The sequence below is a fragment of the Crocodylus porosus genome, unplaced genomic scaffold (genome assembly GCF_001723895.1).
Source record: "Crocodylus porosus isolate Cpor-Errol unplaced genomic scaffold, CroPor_comp1, whole genome shotgun sequence".
NCBI classification, from domain to species: Eukaryota; Metazoa; Chordata; order Crocodylia; family Crocodylidae; genus Crocodylus; species Crocodylus porosus.
In genome coordinates this window covers 10,514,995-10,529,072 of record NW_017728928.1, presented here as the reverse complement: position 1 = coordinate 10,529,072, position 14,078 = coordinate 10,514,995, and the positions used below count along the sequence as shown (strand labels likewise).

General features: G+C 48.2%; 1 protein-coding gene across 1 annotated transcript in view; it reads left to right on the top strand.

Annotated features, from left to right (window-relative positions):
• Window positions 1-13,622, top strand: part of MYCBPAP (MYCBP associated protein) — a 16,198-nt gene extending 2,576 nt beyond the window's left edge. Inside the window, exons 2-19 of the mRNA XM_019542486.1 lie at window positions 2,701-2,828; window positions 3,440-3,596; window positions 3,780-3,886; window positions 4,369-4,552; window positions 4,931-5,046; window positions 5,579-5,729; window positions 6,087-6,202; window positions 7,082-7,197; window positions 7,721-7,829; window positions 8,216-8,405; window positions 8,931-9,118; window positions 9,667-9,813; window positions 10,008-10,280; window positions 10,895-11,016; window positions 11,689-11,804; window positions 12,728-12,861; window positions 13,076-13,255; window positions 13,464-13,622. Coding sequence (XP_019398031.1) covers window positions 2,701-2,828; window positions 3,440-3,596; window positions 3,780-3,886; window positions 4,369-4,552; window positions 4,931-5,046; window positions 5,579-5,729; window positions 6,087-6,202; window positions 7,082-7,197; window positions 7,721-7,829; window positions 8,216-8,405; window positions 8,931-9,118; window positions 9,667-9,813; window positions 10,008-10,280; window positions 10,895-11,016; window positions 11,689-11,804; window positions 12,728-12,861; window positions 13,076-13,255; window positions 13,464-13,553 — 2,624 coding nt within the window. The 3' untranslated portion in view covers window positions 13,554-13,622. The remainder of the gene's footprint in view (window positions 1-2,700; window positions 2,829-3,439; window positions 3,597-3,779; window positions 3,887-4,368; window positions 4,553-4,930; window positions 5,047-5,578; window positions 5,730-6,086; window positions 6,203-7,081; window positions 7,198-7,720; window positions 7,830-8,215; window positions 8,406-8,930; window positions 9,119-9,666; window positions 9,814-10,007; window positions 10,281-10,894; window positions 11,017-11,688; window positions 11,805-12,727; window positions 12,862-13,075; window positions 13,256-13,463) is intronic.
• The last annotated feature ends 456 nt before the right edge of the window (window positions 13,623-14,078 follow it).

The window sequence follows — 14,078 nt, the reverse complement described above, 5'->3', positions numbered from 1 at the left end:
TCATGACCCCCAAGTCCCTTTTGTCTGTAGTGCTAGCCAGCGTAGCACTGCCGAGCCTAACATGCTGCAGGTTTTTCCTCCCAAGGTGGAGAACCTTGTGTTTTTCGGTGTTAAACACCATCAGGTTCTCGTCTGCCCATTTCCTGAGCCTGTCAAGATCAGCCTGGATCCGCCCTCCTGTCCTCAGGTGTGGAGGCTTTACCCCAGAGTTTGGTGTTGTCAGCGAACTTGGCCAGTCCGCTTCTGACACCAATGTCTACATCACTGATGAAGATGTTAAACAATATAGGCCCAAGGACAGAGCCTTGAGGGACCCCACTGGTCACAGCGCACCAAGACAATTGGCTTCCATCAACCACCACCCTCTGGGTCCGGCCCCGGAGCCAATTTCCCAGCCAGCGGATCATGGTGGACCCAAGGCCACAACTGGCCAGTTTCACCAAGAGGTGATCATGCGATACCAGATCGAAGGCATTTCTGAAGTCAAGATATATGGCATCAATCTCTTCTCCCTTGTCCAGGTGATAGGTCACCTGGCTGTAGAAGGAAATGAGATTGGTCAAGCAAGACCTACCCACAACAAACCCATGCTGGGTATCCCTCAGGATGTTGCCCTCAGCCAGGCTGTTAAGGATGGCCTCTTTGATCTTTTCCAAGACCTTCCCAAGGATAGAGGTCAGGCTGATGGGCCTGTAGTTTGCCAGATCTACTTTCCTCCCTTTCTTGAAGATCGGCACCACGTTGGCCTTCTTCCAGTCTTCGGGCACTGCACCAGAGCGCCAGGAGCTCTCAAAGATCTGTGCCAGGGGCTGGGCTATGATGCTCCCCAGCTCCCTGAGTACTCTGGGGTGTAAATTGTCAGGGCCGGCTGACTTGAAGGTGCCCGGCCTGTCGAGGTTTTCCTTCACGAGGTCAGCTTCGATGGAGGGCAGGGAATCTCCCTCACCCAGGCCTCGCTGTCCTACAGTGGGCATGGGCATCCCATGGGACTGATGAAAAACCAATGCAAAGTGCTATTTAGCAAGTTTGCTTTTTCCTGGGTGTCGGTTGTCAGTTGTCCCATCTGGTTTAGCTGGGGTCCAATGTTGCCCTTGCTTTTCTTTTTGCTCCTCACATATATAAAAAAGGACTTTTTATTGTCCTTGATATTTGTAGCTAGCCGGAGTTCAGTTGGAGCCTTGGCTTTCCTGGTTCGCTCTCTGCAGGTCGGGACCAGTGCAGAGTATTCCCCCTTGGAGGTGAATCCAATCCTTCATCCTTTGTAGGTCTGTCTTTTTAGATGCAGGAGGTCTGCCAGTTCCCTGGAGAGCCAAGGGGGCTGCTGTGCCCTTTTGCTGCCTTTCCTCCGAGATGGGATAGACTTTGCTTGCACATCCAGGATTGCTCCCTTGAGCAGCAACCACTTGTCTATACCCGTGGTCCAGTCGTGGGTGGAGTCCCACCAGGTCTCCATTATCCCTATGACATCATAGTTACTTGCCTTTAGCAGGAGGACAAGTTCCTCCTGTTTATTCCCCAGGCTCCCGGCATTTGTGTATAGGCATGCAAGTGTTTCCTTGGGGGCCCTTGCCCTGCCTACAGTTTGTTGCAAGGCTGGGGGCAGGGGTGGGCTCCCTTAAGTGCCTCGACCTGCTGGCTTTGCAAGGGTTGCTCAGCGGGCCAGCAGTGGCAGTAGTCCCCCTGTCCCCCGGCGGGTTCAGTTTAAAGCCCGGTGGAGCAGGTCAGCCAGCCTGGCTGAGAAGAGCCTCCACCCCAGGGGAGAGAGGTGGAGGCCATCTCTTCCCAGCAGCTCGCTGCCTCTCTCGCCAAAGAGCGGGCTGTGGTCATGGAAGCCAAAGCCTTCCCGATGACACCAGCACCGCAGTCTGTGGTTCACTACATGGATCCTCCTCAGCCCACAGCCTGAGACAGGGAGGATTGATGAGAACACCACTGCGCCCCGAGACCTTTAGGGTTTTGACTGCAGAAAAAGACTAGAGCAGTTCTTCCGTTGTGGAGATCTTCGACAGATCATAGAGAGTTTTTAATGCTCTGTTTGAAATCTTTGGGTTTACCTTATAATCATGTTTGTACACCTAACGGTGCTAACATTGCACAGCACCCTGAAGCACGCTTGAAATGATCTCAAGGCACCCTGGGGTGCTGTGGCAGAGAATCACTGCTTTAGATGGAGCAGGGGCCCGAATGGACACAACGCTGGGGAGCACACAGATGGCAGCGAGGGAGCCCCTAGCTCAGGGGAGAAGTGGAAGGCCGTCTGTTTTCATGAGCAAGGTTGTGATGAATAATGTATGTTTGTGAGCAGCAAAAAGTCGCCTTCGTAAATATTTTAGAAGTCTTGCCGTTTTGTACACCCAGCTGCGCTCTGAGAAGCCCTAATGCAATGTTTGAGTGACCACATGAATGTTTCCTTTTTTTCCTTGCCATTTTGCAGTGAGTTTCTTTTTCTTTTCATTCCATTTTGCTAAGTGCTGAAAAGAGGCTTCCTAAAAATTTCCCTCCTTATGCCTAAACCAGCTGAAAGGAGACAAGATGATTGACCTCTGCTTTTCCCTAGATCCTCAGACGATTATGATGTGCTCAGCACAAGAGATGTTGAATTTTAGTTTTCCGTGTATTTTGAAGACCACTTCTGACTTCAGGGCATTGTTGTTGGGCCAGAAGCAGAAGTCACTGTCCTTCCCGGTATTTGTGTTTCAGATAAGAAGAAGGCCAAAACATTTGATCAGCCCTCCCCACCGATCCAAGAGGAGCCTGAGCCTGTCATCTCTGTCCTGCAAGGAGATGAAATCCAGGCTTTGGCAATTAAGGTGGAAGACCTGGAGAAGGTGGGTGCAAAGCGTGGTGTCCTCTGCTGGTGGGAGCAGCTGCTTTCAGTGACGCTTCCCTTTTACTCTGGGTAGACGGGGGATCCTGCACCATTTATTTGGGTAGAAACAAGCTACAGGAGCTCTGCATTTGTTCCCTGTGGCCCTGTCCTATTTCTGGTGTCAACTCATCAGGACCAAATCCCAGAAGCAGAGGATTACGGGATAATCGCTTTCGGATGTCAGAACGAACCATCTGGCCTGTTTGGAATCACACTCCTAGTATTTAAGAATTCCACATATTTGAAAAAATACCATTTTCCCCTCCTAAAACCCAAGCCAGACCCTACAAGAGGTAGCGCTGCTGCTGAGCTGGGAATTGCTCCCCCTGAGGTCCTTCCCCAGCCCCATCAGGACTGCAGGCAGGGTGGTTCAGACTTCACCTAATCTGATGTCTTTAGCACTTTGGTCCATGCCGTTCCAGGGAGGAGCTAAAATGTGGAGTCAGGACTTTACTGGACCTTGAGGAAGTCCTCTCACCCATATCCAATTCCCAGCAGGATTAGAAGGGTGGAGGTGGGTCAAGCACTCCACTTAGTCTCAGTGGGGGGGTCTCTGTCCTATTTCTATAGCTCCACACTTCCCAGTGTTCCCAAGCAGCGAAGACTCCTATTACTAAAACATTCCTCATTCGAAAACATCGGCCTGAAGAAGTTGGGAAGAAAACCCATCTCCTTGTAGCTTATCCTGCTGATGCTGAAGAGTCCAAGAAGCCACTGACTTATTCTGGTACGGTTAAACTTCAGCTTTTACCTTTCACGCTCGGTCTTCCTAAAACTGTTTGCAGTTCAGAAATAAATCTTATAACTCTGTAGTCTTGGATATTGTTTCTACCCACTATAAAGAGATGAGAGGTGTCCTGTGGTCTCATACCCAGTTCTAATGGCTGCAATCTGTCTCCCATTGCTGCAGGGCCAGGAGGACAGTTTGCTGGTAGCTGTGAACAGATTCTTCCGCACAGCATCTTAGGAAGTCTTCAGGACTTCAAGAAAGAAGCCTTGGCTAGAGGAGATGTTCAGGTGGGTTTGTAAAATGAATGTGCTGCTGTGCGCTAGTGCTGTTCCAGACAGCATGGTGAGTGCAGCCGCTTTTGATTTAAATTGATGTGCTTCAGGTACCTGTTAGGCCTCGAACATGGGTTGCCCAGCTGCATTGCAAACTGTTTGCCTTTATAGGCACTGCTGCAGCAGGTCTAGCAAGTCCTGTAAGGAGGAGAGCACCACAGAAAAAGCCATTGCAGTTCCATATGCACTTCTGTTGAGAGTATCCAGGCTGAGTAGCCACTGGGAGAAGCTGGTAATGCAATGCAACGGCACCATTACTGATGCCCAGTTATACAGTTGCTTGCGTATGGTGTTGTGCAGGCCAGGCCTCTCCCATCGAGATACGGTTGAATAAATACAGTGGCAATCCAATGCACTCTTTTTCTTTGCCCCATTTACTATTGTGATGGCTGTTCATGGCTGGAGATACTGTTTATAGCCTTTTATTTTCTGTCCAGGTAGCTGAACTGATTGATGATTCCCACCTAGATGTTACAATGGCAGCTTTAGAGAAGTACAGAGAGAAACAAGGGGGAGGGAAGAGGAAAAAGTTTTACTGGACTCCACCATCACAGCATAAGGCTCTCCAGAACTGGCATCACAATATGGCCCTCAGGAAGAAGCAGCAGAAATCTCTGTGTAGTGAGTACAGCTGGGGCAGCTTTGTTGTGTGAATGTCATGTGGGCATGGGAGATACAGACACCGTTGCAGTAAGTTATTATTGTCCCTAGAAGATTAAGGCCTAGCTAATTTGGGTAATTCTGGTGCTATGAAATTGCATGCACATTTGCAGAGCTTCACGTATTCAAGGTGGGTCGGGGCATTCTCGCTCTGGGGATGCTGACTTGGTGGCTTATACAGTCGTGGCTAGTGGCAGGAGCGAGGCAGAGGAGTGGTGCCGTCTGGAAGGAGGTTACAGTAAACATGAGTATTGGGAATGGATGTAGCTGGAAGAAGTGAGGCTAATTTTTGGGACTGTGGTTAGGAGCGGAGATGACTCCATTGCGTTTGTATTTAAGTGGTGCTTCAGAAACCAGCGGATGAGCTGCTGATGAATCTCTCAGATGATTTCAGACGAGTCCAGGAAGAGCGTTCCCTCATTGACCGCTGCCTCCCTGCTCTCCATCCTGGGAAGGTGAGCATCTCACTTCTGCAGACTCCAGACTATTCGCTTCTTGAGAAAGGGCGAAAGTTGGGCTAAGGTGTTAGTCCCGTAAAGAATTGGACCTAGTGTTGAAGATGCTTACTGATTCACTGCAGGTCCTTGGTGAATTGTGGAGCTCTCTGTTATTTTAAAGAGAAGCATAATTTGGGTTTAAAATGCTGGCCTCGTAGCGTCTACTGGACATGTATGGGACTAACAGTATATCCACGCTGATGCAAATTTCTCACATTAGTGTCACTTGGGCCTTCAATTAATTATTATGTCATTTGGGTTGAGGAGGGGTCATCACGGGTAACACAGAGTGAAAAGTAAGAAATTTTTTTGTCTTTGACGGTAGCCACCTAGAAATGCTGCTTGTTCTGCTTGCCTGTGAAGAGCTTTCTAAGTATTCTTCTGTGCCATGGGAAAGGTTGCCCGCTGTTTAGTTCCCCATGTGAGATCGACAGGTGAGTTTTTCTTGCCTGAAGGTGTCCGTCGTTGTGACCTTTGTTTTCCGCCGTAGGGCTACCGTGTAGGAAGTGAGTTCTGGAACCAGTCCACTTATATCGGAGATGAGCTCACTGGCCTGACCCTGACGTTGACCCAGAAGGAATGTGGCTACCCAGAGCCAGTCACTCACATCGGGAAACCTCAGACTATCCGGATGGAGACAGGTGAGGGGGCGTCCCCCCGGCAGAGCCAAAGCGTAGAGGGAAAGGGGTGCAGAGCAGCAGAGATTAAATAACCTTCCACTGGTTTAAGCCGCTGGGAAGAGGTTCACACTGCCTGGCGAAGCTGGTTACACTCTTTTGGACATCCAGTCACATAGAGGGATGTACTGTGTATAAAAAGCTACACTGCTGTAGTCCTCGTTAACATGGGCTGGACACTGCTATGACAATGGTCACCCTGATGAGGCTGTGTGTTCCTTAGAGATGTTGTCCAGGGATATTCAGAGCATTGCACGATCAAAGCTCAGGGCATGAGTTAAACAACTTAAATGTTGAGCCCCTGTCTGGGTGATGCCATAGGTTCCCAGCCACCGAAGGAGCCCCCGTTCCGTCTCACCTGGGACAAGAGTCTTTTCCTGAAGCATCGAAGACAGGAGCTCAGATCTCTCCTGGAAGAGCTGGATTTTAATCAGCCGGTAAGACAAAGGGCCCTCTCCATAGCATTGTGGCACTGTTCGCTGTTACCACTACCACTGAGGCAGTGTATTGTGCATTGCCTCTTCCATGCTGAAGGCTGTAACAGTCTAGCATAACCTGACCTGGAACTTGGGGTCTCTGAGAAAAAACTTGGGTGTCTGAAAGTTAGGCCCCGCAAAGCCTACTCCTCCTGGCTCTTTCCTTCTGGTCCTGTGAATCTTGAAGTCTTTTCTTCCTAACTTCAGCAGGGGTGGGGTTGGAGAATGACCCTGTCCCACAATAGCCTGTTGCCTGGTGATTGTGATGTTGTTCAGGAGGTGGGAGATATGGGCTTGAATCACTTCAGGCAGAGGAAGAAAGGAATTGAGCTTGGGTCTCCCACTTCATGGGTAATCGTTCCAGCCACTGGGCTTGGGTAAGTAGGGGACACCAGCACCTTCCCTTTCCACTGCATGTTGGAAGAAAGCAGGTGTCACAACTGTGTTTTTTGGGGAGCTTGATCCTGTCACCTGATGTGTTAGGTGTGCTCTGAAACTGCAGAGTGGATCACGGATCAGGGGCCTCAGGCAAAGAAACACCTGGTTTCTGAGTCCCCTTTGGCCAGATGTGCCAGGCTCTTCAGTCCTGCCATGACTGGGAGCTTTACATGTGCACAACTGTATGCACCTGGGAAAACTTTCAAGCCAAAGTCTGAGGCACTTGTGGAGTTTAGGCACAGCTGGGGTTAGGCAGCACCTGAGAGTGGTTTAGATTGTAGCTCGGGTGCAGGTGCCTGCATTTCACCTTGCTTGCACCTACATCTTGGATCTGATTTTTATGTAAGAAGAAAAATTAACCGACCTTTCCCCTCTCTTTATGCCAACTGCATTTTTGCCAAGGACCTAGATGGACTAGAAGTGATTGGTAAAGGGGAGCCTTTCACTTCTGTCTCAGCACAGCCTTTCCCACCCAGTGAGAAAGATAAGGAGGTTGCCTCTGAAAAGTTGGAGAGTCGGTAAGTACCGTTTGGTAGTGACAAGGGATTTTGGCTCTTTGTTCATACCCTGTTTCCCAGTCCATCCATGGGCCTTACCTTTGCTCCAGTCTTTGGTGGATTTTGCCTCCGTTCCATCCTGTGTCCTCAGGACTGAGGCAGGACTTTGTCCCCTTCAAAATGTAGATGGTTTAATAAAAGATATCACCTCTACCATGAGCCCTGATTGCTTGTTGTCTTCAGGAATTCTGTCCTGCTTCTTCTTAGCAGAGATCACGTCAGCCTCATTCAAGTTTCTATATCTATCCTGGAAACAGCAGTCCAAAGGCACTGACTGTAGTAAGAGGGACTCTATTTTCAGCCTGTTGGCCCCTGAGAACCCTACAGATAAACTGGTTAATTGGGAGTGAACCCAGAAAAGAGCGAATCAGATCGTTATTTCTATGTTAATGTGTCTCTTGAGAAACCACCCTTCTGTTCCTGAACACCTTGGAACTGGCTTGCACAAGCCCAAGCAGACAGTAACTGTTTCTGTGCTCGGCAGAGACCCCTTGGAAGATTATCCAGACGTGGTTCCAGAACCTGTGTTCGGTCCGTCTTTGAATTTCTGTGGACAGCCCGCTCGCTGGATCAGCGGCAGCACCTCTCACAAAGTAAACTGGCACTTGCTTTGTAGTATGGTGAGGTTGAACTTGCTTTGCTTCCTAAGCCACAGCTGCACAGTGAGTGTAGCTCCTCTCCCACATGGCTTAGGGGTTATTCTGAAGGGTACTGCGTGGCTGCTAAAACTGTGCTTGCCTGGAGGGGTTGCAAACAAAGCCTGAAGCGCTCTCTTCCGGTTTGTCAGCTAAATCTCCCAGTCCTCCTTCTGATACTGTGATTTTGAGGTCCCATCCAGCCATGCTTTGCTATGAAACATGGTGCCTGCCTCGTTAGGATTCCTCCAGTAGTTTAAGTTTCTCTCTAGATATCACTATGACAAGGCAATGCTTATCAGTATGAAGAGACTGTCATCTCTGGCTCTTCCTTGTCCCTATAGGATGAAGTTGGCATTGCTGCCCGGCTCACCTTTGAAGTTGTGGCAGGAGAGAAGGTTGAATCCTACCTGGCCATGAGCAATGATGGCACAGCTGCCATCTGGTACGATTGGCGGAGACTGCCCCAGAAGGTCACCTTCGAAGAAACCAAGATGAAAGGGATGCCACATTTCTACTTCAATACCAGACCAGGTAGGTGAGACACGTGTCTCTTAAAGCTCAACAATGCCAGCGCAGTCATGTGAAGTGGACTCTGTTGAAGGGTTTCACGAGGATGTGAATCCAGACCGAGGTTGGAGCAAGCATATTTGTAATTTGCCTTAGAAGGCTGTCTTGGGCCTCCAGATCAGACACTATGGGGACAGATCCCATTCAAGGGGTCTCCAAGAAAAGTCTGCAAGTCCCCAGAAGGTGGATGTGCAGCGTGTCTGGCCCCTGTCATTTCCTGATAGATAAATGGCAGCTAGACCCTGTGATGAGTGCTGGGCTCCAGGTAAAATTACAGCCTTCGGTATGGAGATGAAACTCCATTTAGCTGCCTATCAGGGAGGAATTAATCTGGAAGTAAGTTGAGAGGAAGTATGATCTCCAGCTGAAAGCTAGCAAAGGCATTGGCACCAGGAAATGAGCAGATCTGTGAAGTGTTGGGACAATGATGCATCTGGCCCAGGGCACTCTTGTAGACAAGTGCCTGATGGGTTTGCTTTGTTGTTTTAGGTGTGATTCTGCCGGGGGAAACTAGACACTTTTCCTTCTTCTTCAAGTCAGAGAAAGCAGGGATCTTCAGTGAGTCTTGGGAGTTTGGCACGTGCCCTGAATTATTAGGAGGGGCTCTGCTGAAGGTATCCCTGTGGGGTATTGCTGTGTACCAGGATAAACTGGCTGGCCTAAGGGAAGAAGTGAAGGTAACAGTGAACCTTGAATGAAGTGTGTAAGCACAGAGTACAGGATGCCCTCTTTTTATTTTCAGGAGATGGGGGTTTTGGGTAAGGTGATGATTTTTGCATATAATACACCTGGTTACACAGGGTTTCTAAATCCAGGTGTAGGGGGTTTCCACATTGCACCAAAATCCATTTCAGGCCACTCGTATAAAATCTGATCATGTCTGCCTTAAATAACTTTCCTTGCCCCCCTTTTTTCTTTAAAAAAATGCTTTCTCTTTTTTTTTTTTTCCTTGTTGACATTCATTCCTTATTGGTGTGACTGAAGCATAGTTCTCGATAGTACATCAATCAATTGTAGAAGAGTTTGAAAATGACACCATTATTTTTAAAATACCGATGCTTTTATGTTCATTTTAATGGCCGTCATAAATAACAGCACAAATGTGTGTACTTGTATATCTCTGGCTGCAGCTGGGTTTTTAAAGTAGCGTGTCTGTGAATTTATCCATGCGTGTGTGTGTGGATCAGGGACTCGAATCTCTCTTGTGTTTGCCTTGATGCTCCAGGCTGCTCTGGCCAAGCGAGAAATGGCCCTTATCGTGGAGGAGAACCTGAAAGAGCTGCTTGATCGAATTAGGACACCAGAGCAAATCCCATCTCCGGTGAACACTTACCTCACCGAAGAAGATTTGTTCCACAGGAAGAATCCAGGGGTGAGGTTGGCTATAGGGTATCCTGGCTGATATCCTGGGGAATTCAATTTCCAGGGACTATGAGGGGGTTGATGCATCTCAAGGCTTCTAAGCCAGAGGTTGGAAGGAGATAATGTGTTGATTTTAATCATCAAATCCTAATTTGCAAAAAGAGTCTTGACACCCCCCTCCGTTTTCCTCTCCTGCTCTCAAAGCTGCACTATCGACACCAAGTGGTGAAGGACCTCCAAGCACTGTGGAGACAATCCACAAGTGTTCCCCCACCATCGGAGGAGGACGAAATCTCTCGGCAGAAGAGCGCCATGCAGGAGCTGTCCAGCCAGAAGGAAATCTCGGGTTATCAGAGCAGCCTGGAGGTTACTCGCCGGACGAGCGTTGTTGAGGAGCTCATCCGTCAGCCAGCTCCTGTGGAAGATGAGGAACTGAACCAGTCTGACTGGAACTTTTCCTTTAAGGATTTTAAGCAGGTGCTGACCCCCCTGGGCTCTGATCCTGTTGTGAAGAGGCAGCGTTGCTGTTGCCGGGTTTGACTGTGACTTCATTGCTGTGGGTAAGGGGTGACTCGCGTGTCAGAGAGAACCGAGCTCGGAACGGATCATCCTTCAGCTCGACTGACCGCTCCCAAGAGATTTCCAAGGGAGACTTTTGTGGGCGTGGCGTGATAGTTTAAAAATGAATCTGCCTATTTAATATACACTCTAGTAATTCGCTGTTGGAAAGCTAAATCTTTTAGTGGGAAGGAAAAGCCCTTTTTCCAAATCCTGGGCTGAGTAACATGTAGGGTAGAATTGTGATAAAGCCCTTATGGCTTCTTCATGGCCCCTTCTGCTCGGAGACTTCTCTTTTTCCAGTGCAGGATTAGGGGGGTCTAGACATCACAACAGAGCAGGGCCAAAATCCACGCTGTTGCTGCAGTGCCAGCGTGATCTCTAGCAGGGTCAGCTTGAGTTCTGTCAATATAGGTGCACTGGGTACATGCTTTCATACTTTTGATCCCCATTTTAGATCACCAGAAAACTCCTAGACCTCTGGGACTGCTTGTGTCTTGAGCTGAGAAGCTGCTTGCTTTTTATCCCACCAGGCTATCCAGTCAATCCCTACAGAAGACCAGCGAGAAGCGGCCCTGGCACAACTCAACAAGGCAGCGTTGGAGCTTTGTATGGAAGAGAAGCCAGCTCAGTCAGATCTCCTCTACCAGATGTGGTAGGTTATCATCACAGAGAAAAGCCTTACAGACGCACTCATTTAGGCAGTTGCTTTGGCCAACTCCAAAAAGAACTTTCATACTTATTCCATTTAGGGATCAGATAACTATCTTCAGCGGTCTTTTTTTTAAGTTGAGGTGTAGCAGCTGTCCAAGTGCTAGATGCCATTTTACTCTTGGTAGAAATCAGAGTGTTGATCTCTTGCACGTTGGGGAGTGCCAGAGATCCCTGTTCTCCAGGATTGTTTGCTGCCAAAGTCCTGGTTTACGTTTATGAGGACCTCCTGAGGCCTGCCTAAAGTCTCCATCGCGGATATCAGTGCCAGCTGAGACTTGTCTGGGCAGCAAGTAGAAACATTCCTGACAAAAGAAGGCAGCAGCTTCCAGATATGCATGAGTCTGATCCACACTGATTCACCAAAGTGGATGCGTCTGGAGGAAGAAGGGATCTAATTTCACTGTAAAACTTGATGTTGTCAGGCCTTGCGTTTTAATAACCTGCAATAGCTCTTGTTTAGTAGCAAAGCACTCACATTCGTTGGGTTAGGGCAAAACAACACAGGAGGGAAAATGAAACCCCTCATTACCCTTGTCCGTCTATGCCAAGCTGCATACGATTGCTGTCCCTCACATCTTCTGTCCAGGGCTAATCCTGATACCTTTGTTCTCAGCCTTCAGCTGTGGCGTGAAGCAATTGATGGTCTGGTAAGCCACGCTCTGATGCTGAGATCGCTGCTGGGCATGCCCGAGAAGGACCCTTATGTAGAAATCGTTCCAGGGGAAACAGGTACCTTAGTGTCTTAGCACAGCAGCCTACAAGGCCTTGCAACAAGAGCTCTTGTGCCTCAGAAGATCATAAATGGATTTCAGTACCATTTAGCATCAAGCAACTTTACTGAGCTTTAACTGATGTGACTTTTTTGAGCAATTTCCCCTTGTGATAGAACATGTTAGAAAAATGACTGATGCTGTTTTGGTGTCAGAAAGGGATAGGACCTGTTGGCTTAGTGGGATGACAATCCTCATAGGGTTTTGGCATATTTCTCACACCGCTAATAATGTCATGTTACCTTAGAGGCTGGAATAGCATTTGACAGGGACGGTTTAAGGGAATGGTGCTCAGCCCTTTGGCCCCATGGGCCTGGTCTTCAGGCTGAATTGGACCCCATGCACCAGGATCAGGCCTACATGCCTGGATTGGGCCCTGTGTCTTGGTGGCCCCCATGCACTAGGATAGGGCCCTGGGCCCTGCGCCACCCCCACATGCAGGGATGGGGCTCCATGCCATCCCTGTGCACTGGGCACACTGGGATTGGATCCTGCGCCATCCTAGCACACAGAGTCACAGCCTGTGGGGTTCTCCATGGGGTGCCCTGTGGTCCGGGTGACATGGCTGTGGGGGCTGGATCTAGCCCACGGGCCAAGGTTTCAGCACCCCTGATTTAGGAATAATGCATCCTGCATTTGTGCAGAGGGTTAGGCTGCATGATCCTCGAGGCCCCTTCCAACTCTGCAGTTTTACAATGCAATGTCATTATTGATTTTATGTGACATATCTATCACTTGTTCTGTCCTTAAGCCTCAGGGAGCTGGAAAGGGAAGGTACATTGTGGTGCATTGCACTTAGACTGCCGAGACGCCTTGAATATGTGACTTTGTACAGGGTATGGAAGCAGTGGCCTAGCATTATTGGAATCGTTTGCTTTGCAGTGGACTCAAAGCAAATTGTAAAAGGAGGAAAGGAAGAACGGAAAATCTGTCTGAAAGAAGAGAAGAAGACAGCTGGCGGGAAGGAAAAAGAGGAGAAAAAAGGAACAGCAAAGTTAACAGGAAAAGATAAAGAGGTATGTAGCAGAGCGAATCATGGAAATTGAAGAACTAGGTCCTGGAAGACTACACAAGCCATCACAAGGACGTGCACTTTGAAGTGGCGTACCACCATGTTCAGGGGAAGACCTGATTCCTTTTCTCTATAAAGAGCTGCCATTTTTCATATGCAGTCTGCTTTGCCATTTAGGGGCCTGTGATTCCTCCTTTGACTTTTCTTTCTGTGAGCAGGAGAGGCCAAACAGCAGGAAATCAAAAGGGGATAAAAGATTAAAAACTTCCAGTTTTGTACGGGAGGCGAAAGAACTGATCTCACCAATGGATATTGTTGATTCAGAGCATGCACTACCTCGCCAGGAACAAGTGGACCCCACCGTACTTGAGAAATACCATGAAAAGCTTTATGTTGGAGTGAGTTTGGCCAGACCCCTTACCCGTTCTCTTTCTCTTTCCATCTCCTTTTTTGGTCATGTCTCCTTAGTTGCTTTCATTTTGTACCATCCCCTATGCTTATAAGCTTCAAATGAAGCTAAATAGAGAAGTGAGCATTTGGGCAGATGGAAAAGATTTCTTTGCAGAGTTTAATTGCAAAGGTCGTTGTCTTTGTTTTCTTTTTTAGGTGTACAGCCTACTAGGTTCGATGGTGAGCACCATGGCTTCTCTAATGGAGGAGCTACCAAAAAAAGGATGCCTGGAAGCAGGAGATTGACACATTTGCTTTCTAAAAAAACATTATTGATGTTCTCTTTAAAGGAAGAAATGTCCATGTTTATACTGACCTAGTGTAGCTTCCTTTTCTTTCCAAAATGAGAAGGGATTAAAAACCTTGATTTGGATTCCTTGCTTCTGACATCTTGCCACTGGAAACTTCAGGGAACCTGTTCACAGATTATCCATTTTTTCCATGAAAGCTCGTTGATTAAGGAGAGGTCAATGCACTGAGGTGTACTGTAGTCTCAGATAGTGGAAACTAAAGGAAAATGATGTGTTTCTACCAAGGGAAGGGAGTTTAAAAGAGCCTTTCAATAAAAGCGTGTCACCATCTTTTGTTTCTCATTAGGTCCCTATCATGTCCCCCTTTTCCCCTTTGCTTGTCTGTGTTTCCCTTTCCATGTTGATCTTACTATACATACCTCTCTGGCTGTGCCAGTGTATTAGTGTTTCTCTCTGAGATACGTCTTGTTTGATTTATTCTCAGGACTAGTCACATTGCTGTCGAAACAAGTGGAAACAA